The 17135-nt window shown below is 45.5% G+C and overlaps 1 protein-coding gene across 8 annotated transcripts in view; it reads right to left on the bottom strand.

Moving 5' to 3' along the window:
- Window positions 1–17135, bottom strand: part of GPC1 (glypican 1) — a 200714-nt gene that overhangs the window by 88791 nt on the left and 94788 nt on the right. For 4 of the 8 annotated variants that reach the window (XM_064435837.1, XM_064435843.1, XM_064435839.1 and 1 more), the window contains one exon: window positions 10267–10425. In XM_064435837.1, coding sequence (XP_064291907.1) covers window positions 10267–10425 — 159 coding nt within the window. Of the gene's footprint in view, window positions 1–10266; window positions 10426–12290; window positions 12444–12515; window positions 12675–12772; window positions 12963–17135 lie in introns of those variants that run through there. The other 4 variants (XM_064435845.1, XM_064435840.1, XM_064435841.1 and 1 more) reach the window with 4 other exon arrangements.

Below are 17135 nucleotides of genomic sequence, written 5' to 3' on the forward strand. Positions count from 1 at the left end.
AAGGAGGAGGACCAGCCCCTGCTCCAGCCAAAGCAGTCAGCACTAGAGGAGGAGGAACCCTACCTCTCTCATTATTACCTGTGAGCCAGAACTGGAGAGCAGACACAGACAAGTCCTTATTTACAGTGAACCACGACAAACAGGATGCTCCACTTTGCCCTCAGATGTCATAAATAAAGCACAAGGCCAGCAAATTGAGGCTATCCATTATTCCTGGTTATTTCCACCTAAGCCCTTGCCTTTTTTAATGACCTGGAGGGCAGGAGCAGAGCCACAGGCATGGATGGGTGCATCAGAAGAGAGCTGAAATCCTGCTCTCAGAAAAGTCAATTCCAGCCATTTCCTCCACAAGAAGTTTACTACATGCTGCCACACAATACTTTGATTGGCATTCATTACTCCTTGAGGACTAATTGATTCATTTTTAGCAGCATTAAAACAAGGCTGCATTTTACAAGGGAATCGCTCTACTGCTGGGGCTGTAGGAAGCTGCTCAATTATCTCCAGAACACTAAAGGCTGAATCCAGACTCAATACTCAAATTGTAACAAACATATTTCCCCGAGCCTTGATTAACCCACAGGCTGATCCCCAGCTCACAGCTGTCTCAGGTTTTGGGAGGGAGGTTGGAAGTGCTGGGGTTTGTTTATTTTATCATTGCCACACAGCTTGGGAACCTGCAGAGCAGAGACAGTCACTGCAGGCTGCATTTCTTACTAAACCCTACTGGAAGTGAAAGCCAAAAAATTGAATCCCCCCCCCATACTCACAGTAAGGTTGCTCCTCTTTTTTGTATCTGATATCTCCTTGTTTGGAGCTTCCTTTCTGTTTAAGAACAGCTGGAGACCCATAATTTAGCATTCACATTTAACTAGATATTTGTGGCATTCCAAAGTCACATTAACAAGCTTGTTACCTCTCGACATGTAAAAATACTGTAATATTCATTCCCAGCAACACCTACAAAAGAGCACAGCAATTCCTTTCAACTGAAATACACACATCTATCAGCACACACACACACACATACATATATATATATATTCCTTTATATGACCCTCTGCCTTTATCAGTATCTCTAGGTCACTGAGTTTAAATGGATTCACAAGCCTAATTGTAGTGCTTTGAAAATTACGAGGCAGGTATAGTGAACAATGTGGAAATGTACAGCTTGGAGATGCAGCTAAGACAAAGGGAACAAGAGTTCCAGCAGTACATGCAAAAACAAAGGTGGGCAATCAATAACAAGGCGCTTCAGAGAGAAAAAAATGAATCCTTTTTATTTTCTCTACTAATGAACAGCCTTGCTGTTTCTCTCCCAGCCTTGGGGTGAAGAGTGTGCTGATGTTACCCCTTGGTCAGCAGGTATCACTGCTGAGCAACGTCAAACAACTTCCTGCAAAGGGGAGATGCTGCTGGGAAAGCAGTGGATTAGAAGGAGTATTGCTAAAGACAAATCTTTAAAACCCTTCAATCTTTTTTCCCCATGTACTGTCCTAAAGATCCCAACTAAGCTGAAGTAAAACCCATTGTCTGGGTCACCACCCCAGAGCACCTGATGCTGCACTCACAGTTTGTAATATCAGGCCTGATAGAAGCTGGGTTTCCTGATTTCTGTTTTTCTTTGCAGTGAAACAAACTCAGCCCATTGGTGTCCTGGCCAAATCTCCAGTTTTAAAGAGAATGACTCAACACTACCTGGTTTTTTCAGAAGTAGCTACAAACTGCAGGGTAAAATGAGAGTTTTCTTTCCCTCCATCATGGTTAATTTCAGAAAATACAAGAAATAGAATCAAGATACCCCAACATTGCATGGACAGGAAGAGAAGCACTGGAAAAAGCTCTGCACACATTATACCATTTTAACCATGTTTTTAAATGCAAGAACCTGTGTCAGCCTGAAGGGAGAAAACAAAATAAGGATAGGAAGGGGGGGAGAAGTGAACAGTTTACATCCTTAAGCAGCTGTAGAAAATGCAAAGTTCATAATGTGAAGGTATTCAGCCTCTTTCTACAAGAAAAAAAGGATTATCTTTGAGTCTCCCTGTAGACAATTAATTCTCAGCCTGTTTTTCATAGGCAGATATCACCTTCAAGCTCTTATTGGCAATACTGGTACTCGTATTACACTCTAAAAACCAGATCAACTCCTCTAATCACAACAGGTTACCTGACACCAAAAAAACTCCTATACACCTGCCCTCATGTACACAACTTGTTTGCAGACCTCCCTCATGATTGGGATCATTATTCCACTTCAGAAGGGGCCTTGCACAGAAGAACCACAAATACCAATTACCAGAGAGTATTTAGAGGCAGTGCCTATTCCCTCTTAGGCTGGGGTGCTGAGAACAGAGTTGAGAAAGCCCTGTAAGAGACGGAATGAGGGAATGACATGATGATTTTTCTGTCTTACTAGAAGAGGATCACTGTTTTATGGACTAGAGAGACTCATGAACTAGAGGTACTCCTGCAGCTCACTCAACACCCACGGACTTGACCTCTGTTCCTATCCCTAGCACAAACCTATGGTATGACCTTTCATTCATCTCTTCCCTCCATAATCCACTTCTCCAAACCAGATGTTTGTTTATTTTTGTTTTTAAACAAAGTCCTTGGACTATAGGTTGAGGCTCAGACAGGCAGGATGCCTTGCAGTGCCTTACAGCACTTCTTGGCTCCATGCTTCTTCAATGGCAATAATTAATAAAGCAGAATCAACAGTTTGCTGCAAGCATTTCTAGTGAGAGAGAACAAAGTACTTTTACCATCTCAAATGAGAACAGATACCTTGAAGTACTCAAAATAAGCCAAGCTCCTATGTCAGGACATGCCACATATTTCAGTAGCATATTTTCCAGCTCATTGTGTTTGCTGATCTCTAGGTGGGGACAGTGTCTTGTTGCTGAAGCCCCCCAAGCTCCCAAATATCCACAGCACCTGGCTTGGAACAGAGATGAGATTCTTGGCAAACATCAAGCTGGAGCAAAAATATCCATTCAAGAGCTACACTTCTTTGCAATAAAAGCAGCCTGGGAAATCCTATTATTTTCCTCTTAGGAGAAAACACTGGACATCAGAAAGATGAAGGGTGACAACTGCTTCATGTGAAGCCAGTAAACCAGCTAGAAAATGGCTGAGCATAAAGTGGTTCAAGACACAGGCTCTTCTGCAGAGAAACCTCAGCTGTTCATCTCCCATTCCCTGCCCTGACTTCGATCCAGCCATCTGGGAGCAAAGCTCTGCAGCCACTGAAGGCAACACTAGCACTTGTGATAAAAGTTAGGCTGCTTGCTCTGTGAAACCAGAGGCTTTCAAAGAGATTAATGCACTGTGTCCTGAATGTTAAAATAAACTCTGCCAAAACCTTCTTCTGAGATTACTATCTGGCCATCACTAAGTTCTTGCAAAATATGCCTGTGTTATCCCATATCTCAGAAGAGCAGGTGCTGTCTTTTATGCCCCAAGCAGATGCACATTTCACTGTTCTCTGAGCATTCAGGGGCAGCTTTTTTGAGTGTGTGACAAACATGGTGACAGCTGCTGAAATTGAGATGCTTGATGTACCTTTTCCACCTAACCTGACTTTTGGAAGGATGAAGCAGCTCACCTCTTGGGGTGTGCAGGCCCTTGCAGGAGGCACCCCAGTGCAGTGCTCTCATCCCAGCCACTCCAGCATTTTGTTTTCTTTTCTTTCAATAACAGAGAATATCGTGCCTATGCCATCTGTTAAGCAAAGTGCTGCACGTACATTGCAATATACCCTGCAGCACAGAGAAGAGCCTTCCAGATTATATGTGAAGAGAAGTGGCTGTAAGGAGAGAGAAAACTCCAGGTGCTGGAGCTCTTACAGGTGAGCTGAAGCGTTTGCTTCCCCGAGGCAGGGACCTGTCAGGATTAATCTTGTCTGCCCAGGAATGCACCTCGGCAGACACCGCACCCCATTCCAGGAACCCATAAATACCAAACGAGATGTTCAGCACCACACATGAAAGCGTCTCCTTTCTCTGGACTCTGACTGTGGGGGAGTGACAGCCTGGCTAGCATCAATCCTGTTTTGTGCTGGGCTGTTTTTTAAGGTCGTTCCTTGGGGGAACAAGATATGAAGTGAGCATGGGTGTTTGCTGCCTTTTTCCTATGGACACCTCCAAGGGAACTCCCATATTTGTTTCTCTGTCCTGGATCCACCTGAGACTCTGCTTTTTTATTTCAGCTTAAAGGAGGTGCTCTCTCTGTCTGTATTGTCCTCAAACCAACCCTGAGGGAAAGAAGTCCATGGGAGCCAGAGGAATCATCTTTGATGGCCTCTAAATCCTTTTGATAACATCCCAGAGGTAAAGCTGTAGGACAAATGGGTTTCTTCTGAATGATGCTGCCCACGCACTGTGCAGAAAGAGGCACAAAACAATGGTGTTTTCAATAGTGCAATTTTACCAAAAAGGTTGCCCCTGGCCTGTCAGAAAAATGCAGTGCAGGTGATGAACACTCAGTGAGAGAAACTCATTCACAGGTTTCTTTTCCTCCTATTCCTTTGTCACACCACTAGAAAAAAAGATCAAACATCTTCCTGCCCTTCAGTCCCGCCTCTAACTCAGTCTCCCTGACTCTTATCAGCTTTTTGTTCAGGAGCTGAAATGTTCCAGGCCCACTCATTCCTTTCCATTTGGAAAAAAATGCCCATGCACAGGCACGGTTTCATAGTGGATGTTCAGCTGGGAGACAGCAGCCAACGCAAGATTGTTAGAAAAGACAACAGGTGAGCTATGGAAGCCATGCCATGTCCCCAGCACATATCCAGAGGGACAGCTCAGCCTGCTGTCCATGGGGTGCTGGGAGCCCTGCTGCCTCCCATCTGCCTGAGGATGCCTCAGAGGTCAGAGCTCTCCCACAGTGCTGAGCCCATGGCCAAGGCCACCAGCTGAGCCACACCCCACAATTTCAGGGCAGAGCCCTGGCCTGGGGAGTCACCACAAGAAAGAGTGCTCCCAGGCAATTAGGGGTTTCTGGATCAAAAGCCATACATTTGAAGTCCTAACTCAAATTGCTGGCCCTAGGGAGCAGCCAGTGCTGGTGGCAGGGGCAGCGGGAGGCAGGCAGCTCACAGAGCGCAGCCGGCGAGCGCTGGAGCAATTCTGCCCACTCCATAAGTGCTCCCTTCCACACCCTCTGAAACTAAGGGACTTATTTCTAAACACAGCAACATTTCCACATTTTAAGGGAACCAGTCCCTTCTGCCCTGTTTCTACATAAACAGTGTCTTTTAGACAGCCCCTCACCAAACCCTGTGATGCCTCCAGGTGACACCCACGGCCGAGTGGCAGCAGGACACAGCAAGTGTGGAGCAGTGCTTTTGGGACAACACATCTGGGGACACAGGCATTGCAGCCCTGGTGGCGCAGACAACCCTTGCTGAGGTCTTGTGTCAATCATTTCCTGCACAGAGAAGTCCTGCATCTCTCAGAATACACCTTTTGGTGCATAGGCGACCAAATTCAGATACTTTAAAATTTCAGGCCATCCGAGCTTGGTTGATGTTCTTATCAACTGAGAAAATGCCAGCAAAATTCAGATTCAGGTCTGGATTTTGTAGTCCAGCACAGAGCTCTGCTGGGGCTTACTCCACAACCTCCTGATCAGCTTCCTTCACAGTACATATGAATGTAAAAAAAAAAAAAAAATTATACATGCCTCTCTCCAACAGTGCTTTTAGGGGCTGCAGCTGTAGGTACTGAGGGTTATATAACTCAGTTCCTCTGACAAAGACACATTTGGTTGAACTTTAAACAAGGGACCTTTAGAAATCTGTAAAATTTTAACCATCAGTGTGTAACAGCTTCTAGGATGTTTCCCACCTTGTAACATTTAAAACAATGATTTATCTTCATAAGAAATATGTAACTGTCTGAAACTAACTCTCAAATAATATTAATTATCTGCATGGTCTGTGTTTCTGCATATGCAGTTTCCAGCTACCAAGACTGGACATTATGAAAGCTTTTACATGACATCAGCTTTCCAGTGACCAGCCAGTTATAAAATACAAAATTTTTAATCTGCATTTGATTGTCACAACTTAAAAATCACAGATTTTATGAGAGCTACAAATCATTTAGACTGTGCAGTGTGGACTAAACGCCAAGGTTTTTTGTTTTGGCTTGTTGATATTTCCTGAAAACATGAAACAATTCTGAAAGGACAGATTTCCTGGCTCACAGCTAAAGGTCAGCAGTCACACAGGGACTGCTTGCTAAGTGCACCAAAAGGAAAGATTGGCGCAACATTGCAGTATTATTAAAAAGTGATTTAAGTGGGGGAAAAGGGAGAAAACAGAGAGACAGACAAAGATTATACTGTCAACAATTGAGCTTTCACAAAGATTAGAAAAACAGCCTTGTTCCTTGCTGCTTGCAGCCCCTCACTGTCACTCCAAGCACTGCTTGCTCTTGTTCCCTCTACCCTTGGAAAGGGGCTGCTCTAACCAGGCACCACAAATCACTTCTAGAGCCTTTCCTGAACAGCCCAGAAGTTTTTCCAGGCTCATTGCTGCAACAGATTATGGAAGTACAAGTTTAATTTGTACTGGGAAGGACAGGAGTTCAGAATTCCCATGATTGTGAGCAACACTGACATTCAGTTGTGTGATATGCAAAAAAACCCCTCGTTTTCCACAGCAATCTCCCCCAGACCTGAACAATGTTTGTAACTCTCTCCCAGCACAACCGAAGAGCCAGTCCTGTTCTGCAGCTGTCAGAAGGGGCACAGCCAGCTCACATCTGTATTCTGAACCACTGTGTGGACAAAGCTCCTTGTCAGTGTATTTAATTTTGTAATAATAGATACTGAAATTTCCCAAAAGAAGGTAACAGTTTGAAAAGAAGCACACTCTGCAATCAATGTTGGAAGCACCTTTAAAAGAGTATTTAGTACCAGTCTCAACAGAGGCTGTATCCCAGCTCCCTTTAAGACCCCCAGCTTGTTTTTATTTTTATTTTTATTATTCATGTTTTTCTTTCTAAGTATAGGCTATATACAATTTTTCAGGCAAACAAATGCCAACCAAAACCAACCTAGCAGCCTCAAGTAGGTCTCTGCTACAGGCCCTGCCCCCAGGGAACTACATTTCCCTCCCTGTCTGACCAAGAGCCCTGGGCCATCAGAATTAACAAAGAATTTGTGCCTTTAATCCTGCTAATGAAATACCTATACTCTGACCACAACATCCTCCCTAGCATTGAGTTATCAAAAGCATATGCTCCCATCACTCATGGTCTGTGCTTCTGGCTCTTTTTCTTTTTTTTTTTAAATTAAAACCAATTGGTTGTAGAGCAAAATGCTACCTTTTCAGTTAAAAGGTTAACAGCAAGCCTATGACCACATGTACAGCTTGCAACTGATGGCTCCAAATTCTGCTAACTACAGTAACATAGAGCAAAACAACACATGTGCTGGTAAGCAGCTAAGCAATACCATATAGGCTGTTTAAATTTAGCCCTGGCAGATCCTGGAGGAAGGGCATCTCCAGCCACGTGTCCTCTGCTGTGCAGAGAGAGCACGCAGACTGCAGGATCCTATTCCACACACCTCACTTTTGAATATATGGCTACACCTACTGCATGTCACACGTGCATTTTCTCTAAAAGTACTTGGTATGAGATAAAGGGCAGTCAGCTCTTGGACACAAAATGCTTGCCCCAAAAGCAGCCTGGGAGACTTAAACAATAGACTCTGTAATTCCTTGCAACATCACAAAGCTGCAGCTCAGAGCACAGGCGTGCTGACAATTTAGGGCTTTACAGACCACAACCTGCAAGGATGAATTACTCTCCAAAGCAAAATCTTGACCACAAGCATGGAGAACATTACTTCAGAGGCAGATTGCTGTAGCCTTGCTATTTTCTATCTGGAGCTTGGGGAATTTACAAGTAGAGACTATTGCCATGATCAGCAGTAAGAGTACAGGCACAAGATTTGCTGTGATGAATCCAAAAATAAGACAGCTCCAGGCCTGAAGTTCAGTGTGCCACACCTGCTAGCAGAGAATACATGAATAATCTGATCTCCAGGCTACAAACACTTTGAGAAAGGGTTGGACATCCCCATCCAGTGGAGCCTCTCTGCCTCCTCCTAAGGCCAAATGAAATCATTAATGTGAGGACAAGCTGTGCATCGATAGCTCTGAGACCCCAGAAGCTGCACTCCAAGCTGCTGCTGAGGAAATCCAACAAAATCAGGCATCCGGTGCCAGCAAGACTAGAGCTCATCCATTTGACATAAGAAAGCTCTGTTATTGAACAGCTCTAAGCAGCACTACCTGCAAAAAGTCTTGTTAACTGTGAGATTAATAACATCTCCTAGAAGCTAGGGCAGTTTCTGTGGCATTGTTTCAGGAGCTGAGGTGATCCCATTGCCCCATCACCAGAAGTCCCTCAATTTCAAACCATTTATGCAGTAGCTAAAGAAAAATTAATAGTACTATTTAAAGGTAAAGTCATGCTTGAAACTGAGACACAACATGATGATTTTTTTTAATCATGTCTTGCATTAATTATGAACTCTGTATTGATTACAAAGGTAGTTAAGCACATGAAAAGGGTATAATGGGAGCAGGAGACATCTTCCTGGCCTGTGGGCTCAAGTGAGGCTGTTTCCACTATAGCACACCAATGATCTGTGCATTATGGTCTGTAAAAGTAATACTTGGCTTATTGAACATTTACTTAGTTTAATACTTAAAAGAAACTTGCGTATGCACCACAGAAATAAAGTGCAATCTTTGTAAAATTCTGGGGAATAAAACCAAATGTCTCTAACTGACAACACAAGCATCTCCCTTTGTTTTGCTTACTGTTACTCTTACTGCTGTTACTATTATTATTAATCCACCAAAATATCACACTTGGACTAAACCAGTTTTTTACTAGGAAATTTCTGCTTATTAGTATAATCCTCAAAACTTCCATTAAATTGTATACTCTCTTACATGACAGATGCAGAATTCTGCTCTTTGTAGTGGCTGTGGTGAAAATAAAGAGCAGATACAGGAGCCAGTGCTCTGACAGGGAGTGGAGAGAGAAGCACTAACCCCTGTGAAGGGCTGGATTTCAGAGGTTGGGGATTGTGCTCAGCAGCAGCTACGCCAGGTCCCATTCAGACATCAGTCAGAGCAACCACCATTGTCAGGCTCTTTTAAAAATCCTGATTGTCACCTTTTAAAGCAGGTGAAAATCAATTAATTTTGAGCTTATAAAGGAATGCCTTTGCTGTGGCCAACCTTGGCCACACACACAATGCCTTTTGCAGAGATGCACTGCCTTTTCTTCCTATTTAGTGTAAAAGCACTTCATCTTGGTTATAAGCCTGAAGGTCAGGCTTATTTCTTTAGCTCTATTATTTACTACTTGAATTTCCAGTTCCACTTTTCTGGCTATTACAGCTTCTTTCCCCGACTCCTTTTCACGGTAACTCCATGATGATGACTGTTGATAAAGTTAGGAGGGCCATGATTCTAAGTGTCTGACCTTCTTCAACATCTGAAAATGGATACAGTTTCTGAATCACAGGTCATCTCAGTTTTGTCAGTAAACCATTTATTTACAGTGGCCTTCAGACCTCCAGGCTTACTGTGCACTCCAAAATGGATTTTTCAGGGAACAATAAAAGTAGGAGAGCCATCCTTAGCCTTTGTTTAGGTTAGGAGGGATACTGGACTTTGGAGAGAATGCTTGTCCACAACATCTTATCCACCACAGTCTCTAAGTAACATTTCCAGATGTTTGTGTGAAACTGACAGTTGTAAGCATCCAGTATGAACTAACCTCCTTTTCACTTGCAATCTACATGGAAAGGGCAAGAAAAATCCATGTCTCCTTAAACTCTCCCCACCTACTGAGGGCTACCCAGTCACCTTTGCAATATTGTTCAACTTACAGTTCAGGGCACAGTGCCAGCTTTTACATCACTGCCTCAAATGCAACTCCACTGTGGTAGGAGCTGATTACAGCTCCTGTGTCAGTGCCAAGGCACACCAGTGTCTGCCAGCCTCCTCCAGTGGCTGCTCCGAAATGGAGATCTCAAAATGCCTTGGTCTTACAGAAACACTGCCAGCAGTACAATTCCTACAATTCCAGCAGCTCAATGCTTCACGCAAACTGTTGAGTGAGATGCAGAGAAAAGCGTGTCAAACACCAACTCCTGGCTCCAACAGTGCCTGGAAAACTGAGCAGGGACTGGATCCTGAGCAGAGGGAAGCAGGCAGCTTTTACTTACTGTCAAAGCTTCTGTGCTGTGCTGTTAGGGTGGCCTGCACAGAGCGACCAGCCTCTTTCATCATGGCTTCAAATTCACTTCGGCTTTTGTTTGCAAAGTTCTCCTCCATCTCGCTGGTGCAGCAGGTGTAGCCTTGTGGGCAGATTCGCAGGTGCTCCCCTAAAATGAGACAAAATGCAGTTTAATGGCCAGATCTGCAAAAGGGAGAATTTAATGCTGGTCAATCTCAGCTTAAAAATATCCCAGCTCCCTGGTAACCTGGATCTGCATCACGTCTTTCTGATTTACCACCTAATTTGAGTTCTCCCGCTTTAATACAGTGCTTGGTATCAATGCAGGCACAAATTTTCTCACTTTTGACTGTGAGGGAAGAAAAAGGAAGAAAAAAAATTTCACATATGGAGCAAGGAGAAGAGAAAGTCGCCTGCTCAAAGTCTGTCCTAGAATCCCAGAAGACATGGAAGTCTGATTAAATGACAGCTGTACTCATTAGACTTAATATGTACATTAGCACAGCCATTTGAAACTGCTTTGTAAGGAAAGAAAGAAACAGCTCCAAAGTGCACCCTGCTCTACCAAATATAGCCTGAGAAGGCATTTCCTTAACCAGAGAGGCGAGGCTAGTGAGAAGTTTTCAAGAAACAGAGATGTGATGAATGCCACTGGAATTTGGGTGGCTAATTCCCCTCCACATGTATTGAAACTTTCAGTGAAAAAATTATCTCCCAGAAAGAGACAAAACCACCCCAAAAAAGGCTGCTCTGACAATCACTGATTGAAAATCACCCTTTGCTATAAGGAAGAACAGAAAAGGTAAGAGGACTCAGCAGGCAAATGAAAAAATTCTCCAGTATGGAGCTTCTCCTGCCCTCTGCAATTTCTTTACTGTGGAGAAGCAAGTGTTTGCACAGGCAAAGTCAGCCACATTTTAAAAATAATTGCTCAAGTTCTTATGAGTCCTTACAAAGACACATCCACCTGCAAACACACTCTATGTTTCTCTTTACCCAAGCAATAAGAATTCATTTGAATGAAATCAAACATTTATTAAACAAAATTAAATAAAATACCCCTCCTGTTCCAAGCATGTTCTGAGATAAACCAATTACCAAGCAGTTACCATGTTTAAGATGATTTGATTGGGATTGCCAGTGATTTTGCTGGCACTTTTATAGGACTGCTGTCTTAATGTCACAGCTGAGCCTAAACATCTTTAAAATTTTGTTTTATCTTGTGTGTCTAAACAGTTTCAAATCCTGAACCTGCACAGCCTCCAGTTTCCCATTACAGTCCTTAGCTATTTCCAGTGTAAAGCTCTTGGCATACAGGTGGTAAAGGGTCTCTGAAACTGGGCATGTGTCCTACCCTTGTGAAAGTTATCTCATTAGCAGCCTAAGAGCAACTGGAGTGTTCTGTAGTTGATGTATTCTAGGCAGAAGCCATTCAGGATGAGTTTATATTTTGCTGGCCCTTGGATTCCTGCTCACAGATGACCCTTGAGCAACCTCTGCAGGGTGTGGGGTGAGCCTGCCCTTGGCAAACAGGTTACCATGGGCATCTGCACTGCCAGTCCTCCTGTCCACCTGACAGGAATTGCTGCTCATCAGCTTCTCTAGGAGAGAACTCCCATCTCCAGCCTTGTGTTGTGTTCCCAGCTGAGAGGAGTGTCAGGGTGGTGTGTCCTGGGGGCTGCCCGCCTCCCTTGGGACCCACTCTCTGTCCCCACCAGTGCCCAAAGCAGCAGGAAAAGCAGCACCCTGCTTCAATGTAAAACCTCAAATATAAATATCATGTGGCTCCAAGCCTGCCACACCAAAGGCAAGCTCAGTTCCAGGGCTTGCCTGAGCCTCTCCTTCCCTCACAAACTGGATTGTTCTGAGTTGTTCCCTGGGCTCCCTTCTGTAACCTGTATTTATCTGTACAGCATCAGGGCTGCTGACATGTGACAGACAGGCAGGAAAAGGGAGCTGGAATTTTTTTGACAAGACATGGCTTTGATTCCTGTCACGGCAAATTAAAAAAACCTTTTTCTTGTCTGGCTTTTTCCATCCTGTTTCTGCTGCCACAGGATTTCTGGCAAGGACGGAAGTTTTGTGCACAGCAGTTTTACTGTGGGATGCATCCGTCCATGAGGGCCTCGATGCCCTCAGGACAAAGAGAGGCCTTAACAGGGCCTGGCCTTTCTGAGAAGCCAATCAACAAAAAAATGGGCCCCAGGGGATCCCATTGGTTTTCAGAAGTGCCTTTACCTCCTCAGCTGATGGTGAATTCACCAGTTCACCAGCTGATGGTGAATTTTGGTGGTGAGGTCCTGGCCATGCTCAGAGGCCTCGCACTCAACAACGTGAGCACTCCCGCCATTTCCTCTGGGCGCCATTACCCACCGGGGCTGGCAGGCTCAGGCAAAGCCTCCCACAGCCCTTTACAAATGCCCAGCGTCAGGAAACCGAGTCACGTCTGGGGGAACCCTGGGGATCTGCCAGCAGCATTCAGCCAGGATACATGCCTGAAACTGGGAGAGCAAACATGGACGTCCCTGCAAGGAGACAGCAATGTGCTCACCAAAGCTGCCCTTGCAGCAGGCTCCCTGCACAGGCTGCAGAAACCAAGGGGGAAGGTGTGGGATTGCCCCCAGGAGGAGAGGAGGGGAGGAAGAGCCCTGTGCCTGAGCTCCCTGAGGGACACTGAGGAGCAGCAGAGCTGTGCTATTAAAATGGGACACGTCCAGACAGACGCTCTGCGCGCTCCCAGCCCGGGCGAGGCACAGCGTGTCTGAGCAGGACGGCTCCAACCCCGCTGCGACACCTCAGCCTCCACACAGCCATGGGGACAGGGGAAAAACAGGCAGAAAGCAGGGAAAATCACACCCAGAGCTGAAATTGGTTGATTTTACACAACTTTGTGAATTGAAAATAGAACTGTTTTCATTCTTGAACTCCGAGCAGTTTCAATCCCTTTTGGAGTAGCATTTATTTTAGCTTTCTGCAGGTGTTTGTAAGGTACTCAGCAGGTGTTTGTGTGGTGCTCAGCACCACCACACTCTGTCTCAGTGGGAAGCAAAGTTTTCATCATTTATCTCTGTAACTCAAACTCAGCACACACAGAACAGTCTTACAGTATGTGAACATGCTTTGCTTTCTTTGCTTTTTAACCTGACCCACCCTGGAAACATTCACTATTATTATTTTACCTTTTTCTATTGATTCCAAAATAAATGTGCTCCAGAGCATATTTTGGTTCTCCTTATATTTCAAAGTCCCTTTGTTTGCCAACCTGCCTTTGTCCTATTGCTGAAGCTTGCACTATAAATATCTCTGGGTTCACTTGGCAGGAGACATCTGCAGGTACCTACAGAGAGCCAGAGGTGTTTTAGAGGAGTAAATCTCCACGATACAGGACACAGGGTGTGTCCTCTGCCCGCTGCTGTGCCACTCAAGTTCTCCCTGTGTACAGCTGACCTGCTGCTCACCACTCGCTGGACAGCACATGCTCCCACCCCTGCAAGAGCTTTGCAGAAAGCAGACAGGCAAGGCAAAAGCAAACTGGCAGCAAAGGGAGAGCTGCTCAAATCTCCTTGAGGATGACAGATATGCTTCCAGTGACCAAGGCCAGCTCTGGGTGACGCCCAGAGAACCCTGGATTTACAACACATCTGTAAGTAAGAAAAGATGCACCTTGAGATGCTCTGAAAACAATCAGCTTGCCCAAACCTTCCAGAGTCACAGTGGCTCAATCTGGGTCTCTCTGGAGGAGCCAGCTGTCCTGCAAAAGCTGCTGAAGCTGGGGTGGGATGTAACCCACCAACTGCATGGTCCCTTGGACATGGAAACAGGGTAGAGCAGGCAGGAAAACAGCATCGAGCAAGTATCTCATTTGTGATTAACTATCCTGGAATGGAAAAGAATAGGCAGGAGGCTGATGACAAGAGAATATCCCACTGCATAGCCACAGGCTTGGATTGTCCTTGAAACACCCTCTCAAGCTGGCTGGGTTAGCACATCATTTTGGCTATCAAATTCATTACTGCACTTCAGAGTGCTGAATATTAAATCATTTGACCACTTCCCACTCAGGGATGGAGTTAGGCAGGGTCCCTGCAGGGGAATAGCTCTGCCCACAGCCACCACTAGCAGGAGCTGAGACAGGGCTCAGCTTTGTCAGGGCTCAGCTCCCTGCAATTCTTCTGCCATGTGCTGCAGCCTCTCTGCCCTGCCCACACGGCTGCCTGGGCTGCCTGCCACGGGCTGTGTGCTGTAACACACAGGAGCTCAGCTAGCTGTGCCCAGGAAAGCTCTCCAGCTGTTCACTGCTCCTGCCTTTCACCCCACCAGGAGGCTCTGGAAACAAGACAGAAGGGCAGTCCCAGGGGGTCAGAATGCAATACTGAGAGAAGAGTCCTTGGCTCCTTTAACCATGTAAATGGTGCTATTTCTATCCCTCTCACAGGATGTTGGAGATTGAATTAATTACAATGTTTGCAGAAGGTTTGGGGTTATGTGGCTGTGTCAGAGTATCTAAATGCAAATTATTACAAAATAATTCCTCCCAGAGGTTAATTTATTTCAGGCTGTGATAAATCCATCATAATTCTTCCCTCATATTTGTAACCGTCCTCCCACTCGCTCTCCAAACTGTTCCAACAGCTCATTTCATGCTCCTAGCCCCAGTCCAGCCCTCCATGCCAGGAACAACTGCAGCCCAAGCTCCCTCTTGGGGGGTTTCTGGGTGGACATGTCTCAGGCAATCAGGCCTGCTGAAGTGCAAGGCATGCCAGGCATGGCAGGGATGCCAGGACACAGCCCCTGGCCAGGTACAGCCGGAGAGCCTGAGAGCACCTGGCAGCTGAGGAGCTCCAGTCCTCTCCTACTGTCCCTGGTAGGCACTACTGCTCTGCTGGCCTCTCCCTCTCCACACCTAAATCCCATCCAGGCTAATGAGCATCACAACCAGGAACTGAGGACAAAACAGTGTAGTTTAGACTACGGGTTCTCTTTCTTATTTTTTAAACCATGTCAGAGTGTCTACAGCTGATGCAAAATGAGCCTGAAGGTGGTACAGATGTTAAAAATACCTTGCAAAGAGATAGTGCAATGAAAGTAAATTCCTTTCCTTATGCCTCCCAGCTTTTCCTGCTTCAGGTGTTCTGTCCCCATTCATCTTCAAATACACATCTTAACAGAGAACACAACGTGGCACGTGCTAGTAAGTAGCTGACAGCATAGCCAGCACTAGTACCATTATGCTACCTTGAATCCCAATCTTGCCACACATAACTCCTAAGGGGAAACAGGGTACCCCAAAACCATTTGGACTAGGAGATAGTCCTGGCTGACCAGCCTAGGAAGAGCTCTTCATGCCCTTTTCACTGAGAACCATCTGCTGGCAAGCTCTGCCAAACACCCACACCCCAGAACACCTGTAAGGTGTCCAGCTGTACAGCTCGTCTCCTGTTGTAGCTGCTGCCATCAAACTGAACCAGAGATCAGACTGCTCTATTAAGCAGAGTGAAAATCAGATCTTTTCCCATATTGCAAAGGCAGATGTTAGCTGTGCAGCCTGTTTCTTTGATTTGCAGTCAGCTGTTGGCAAAATACGATATCTTCTATTTTCTGATTATGTATTAAGAGTATCATCATTTTGGCTTCAGTTTGCACATAATGTCAGGGGAGTCACAGCAGGCCTGAATATCAAGTATCATACAGCAAACACTGTGATCAAAATGCATTGAACCATGTTCTCCCTGGTCCCAGTGATACTGCAGGCTGAGGACAGCAAAGTGGGGCAGGGCTGTGGGCTGACCCAGAAAGAGTCAGAATATGGTCATGAGGAAGAGCTGTGCTGAAATGAAGTCCTTATTTTCCTGCACTTGCTAGGAAGATGCACTGTCAGGATGAGAAGCAGAGGTGGCAGGGTGCAGCTGTAAACCAGCCCTGCCATGGACTCAGGGACATCTCGGCTGAGCTGGCCTGGAGCTAACGCAGCAACGTGGGGCCACAGGGAAGCTGTCTGCTTCACCAGCACCCCACAGGAACCACCCATGGACCTCAGCTCCTGCTGAGGCAAGACCCAGGCTAATCTCAGCTGGCCCAAGGCCACCACAGAGCAGTGTGACAGCTGACACATGAGCAGGACTGCAGAGGATGCAGGGGCTCTCTCAGCACTGCATCCACACCGGTGACCCCGCGCACACCCTGCTGCCTCCTGGCCTCAGTCAGGAGAGAGGGGTTTATCTCTGGCACAATCAGCCCTATCTCTTTGCTGCTGCTGGGTGAGTAGCTGGTTATCTTGGGGGACTGAAAACAAGGGCATGAAGTCTTTTCAAGCTGCACACCACAGGTCTGGATTTGTCCCATGTCAGCAGCTTTTATAATGCCTTGCCATCTGAAGGCTGATCAAATAGCTTGTGCTATCTGAGATGAACTAATGTTTTCGTTCCAGATAAAGAAAACAAGCACCATGTTCCACATCAGTGATAAAAACAGCAAACCGGGAAAAAAAAAAGCTAGAGAATATGCTTATTCTGATAAAGCAATGCACATGTTTAAGATGGGACAATAGCAAAACATTAAACGCTTGTTCCCACAGCTCATCATTCAGACCAGGATTATACCAACAGGAGTGAACAACCAAGAGCAGATAATCCATAAGATTTGTTCTTTCCACTCTTATCTTTCTACTCCTACTAGGATTTAACAAACTATCAAAATACTGTTAACCAAATAAGACAACTTAATCTGGCTACTGCATGGAGTTGGCTCCCTACCAGGTTACTGCTGTTCTGTAATTGCATTACAGTGAAAACCTGACAGAGTGAATAAATACAGGTACTTCTGAGAAATGCCACAACTGGCACCTCGAGCAGAAACCCA

Source organism: Passer domesticus, chromosome 11 (assembly GCF_036417665.1).
Source record: "Passer domesticus isolate bPasDom1 chromosome 11, bPasDom1.hap1, whole genome shotgun sequence".
NCBI lineage: Eukaryota > Metazoa > Chordata > Aves > Passeriformes > Passeridae > Passer > Passer domesticus.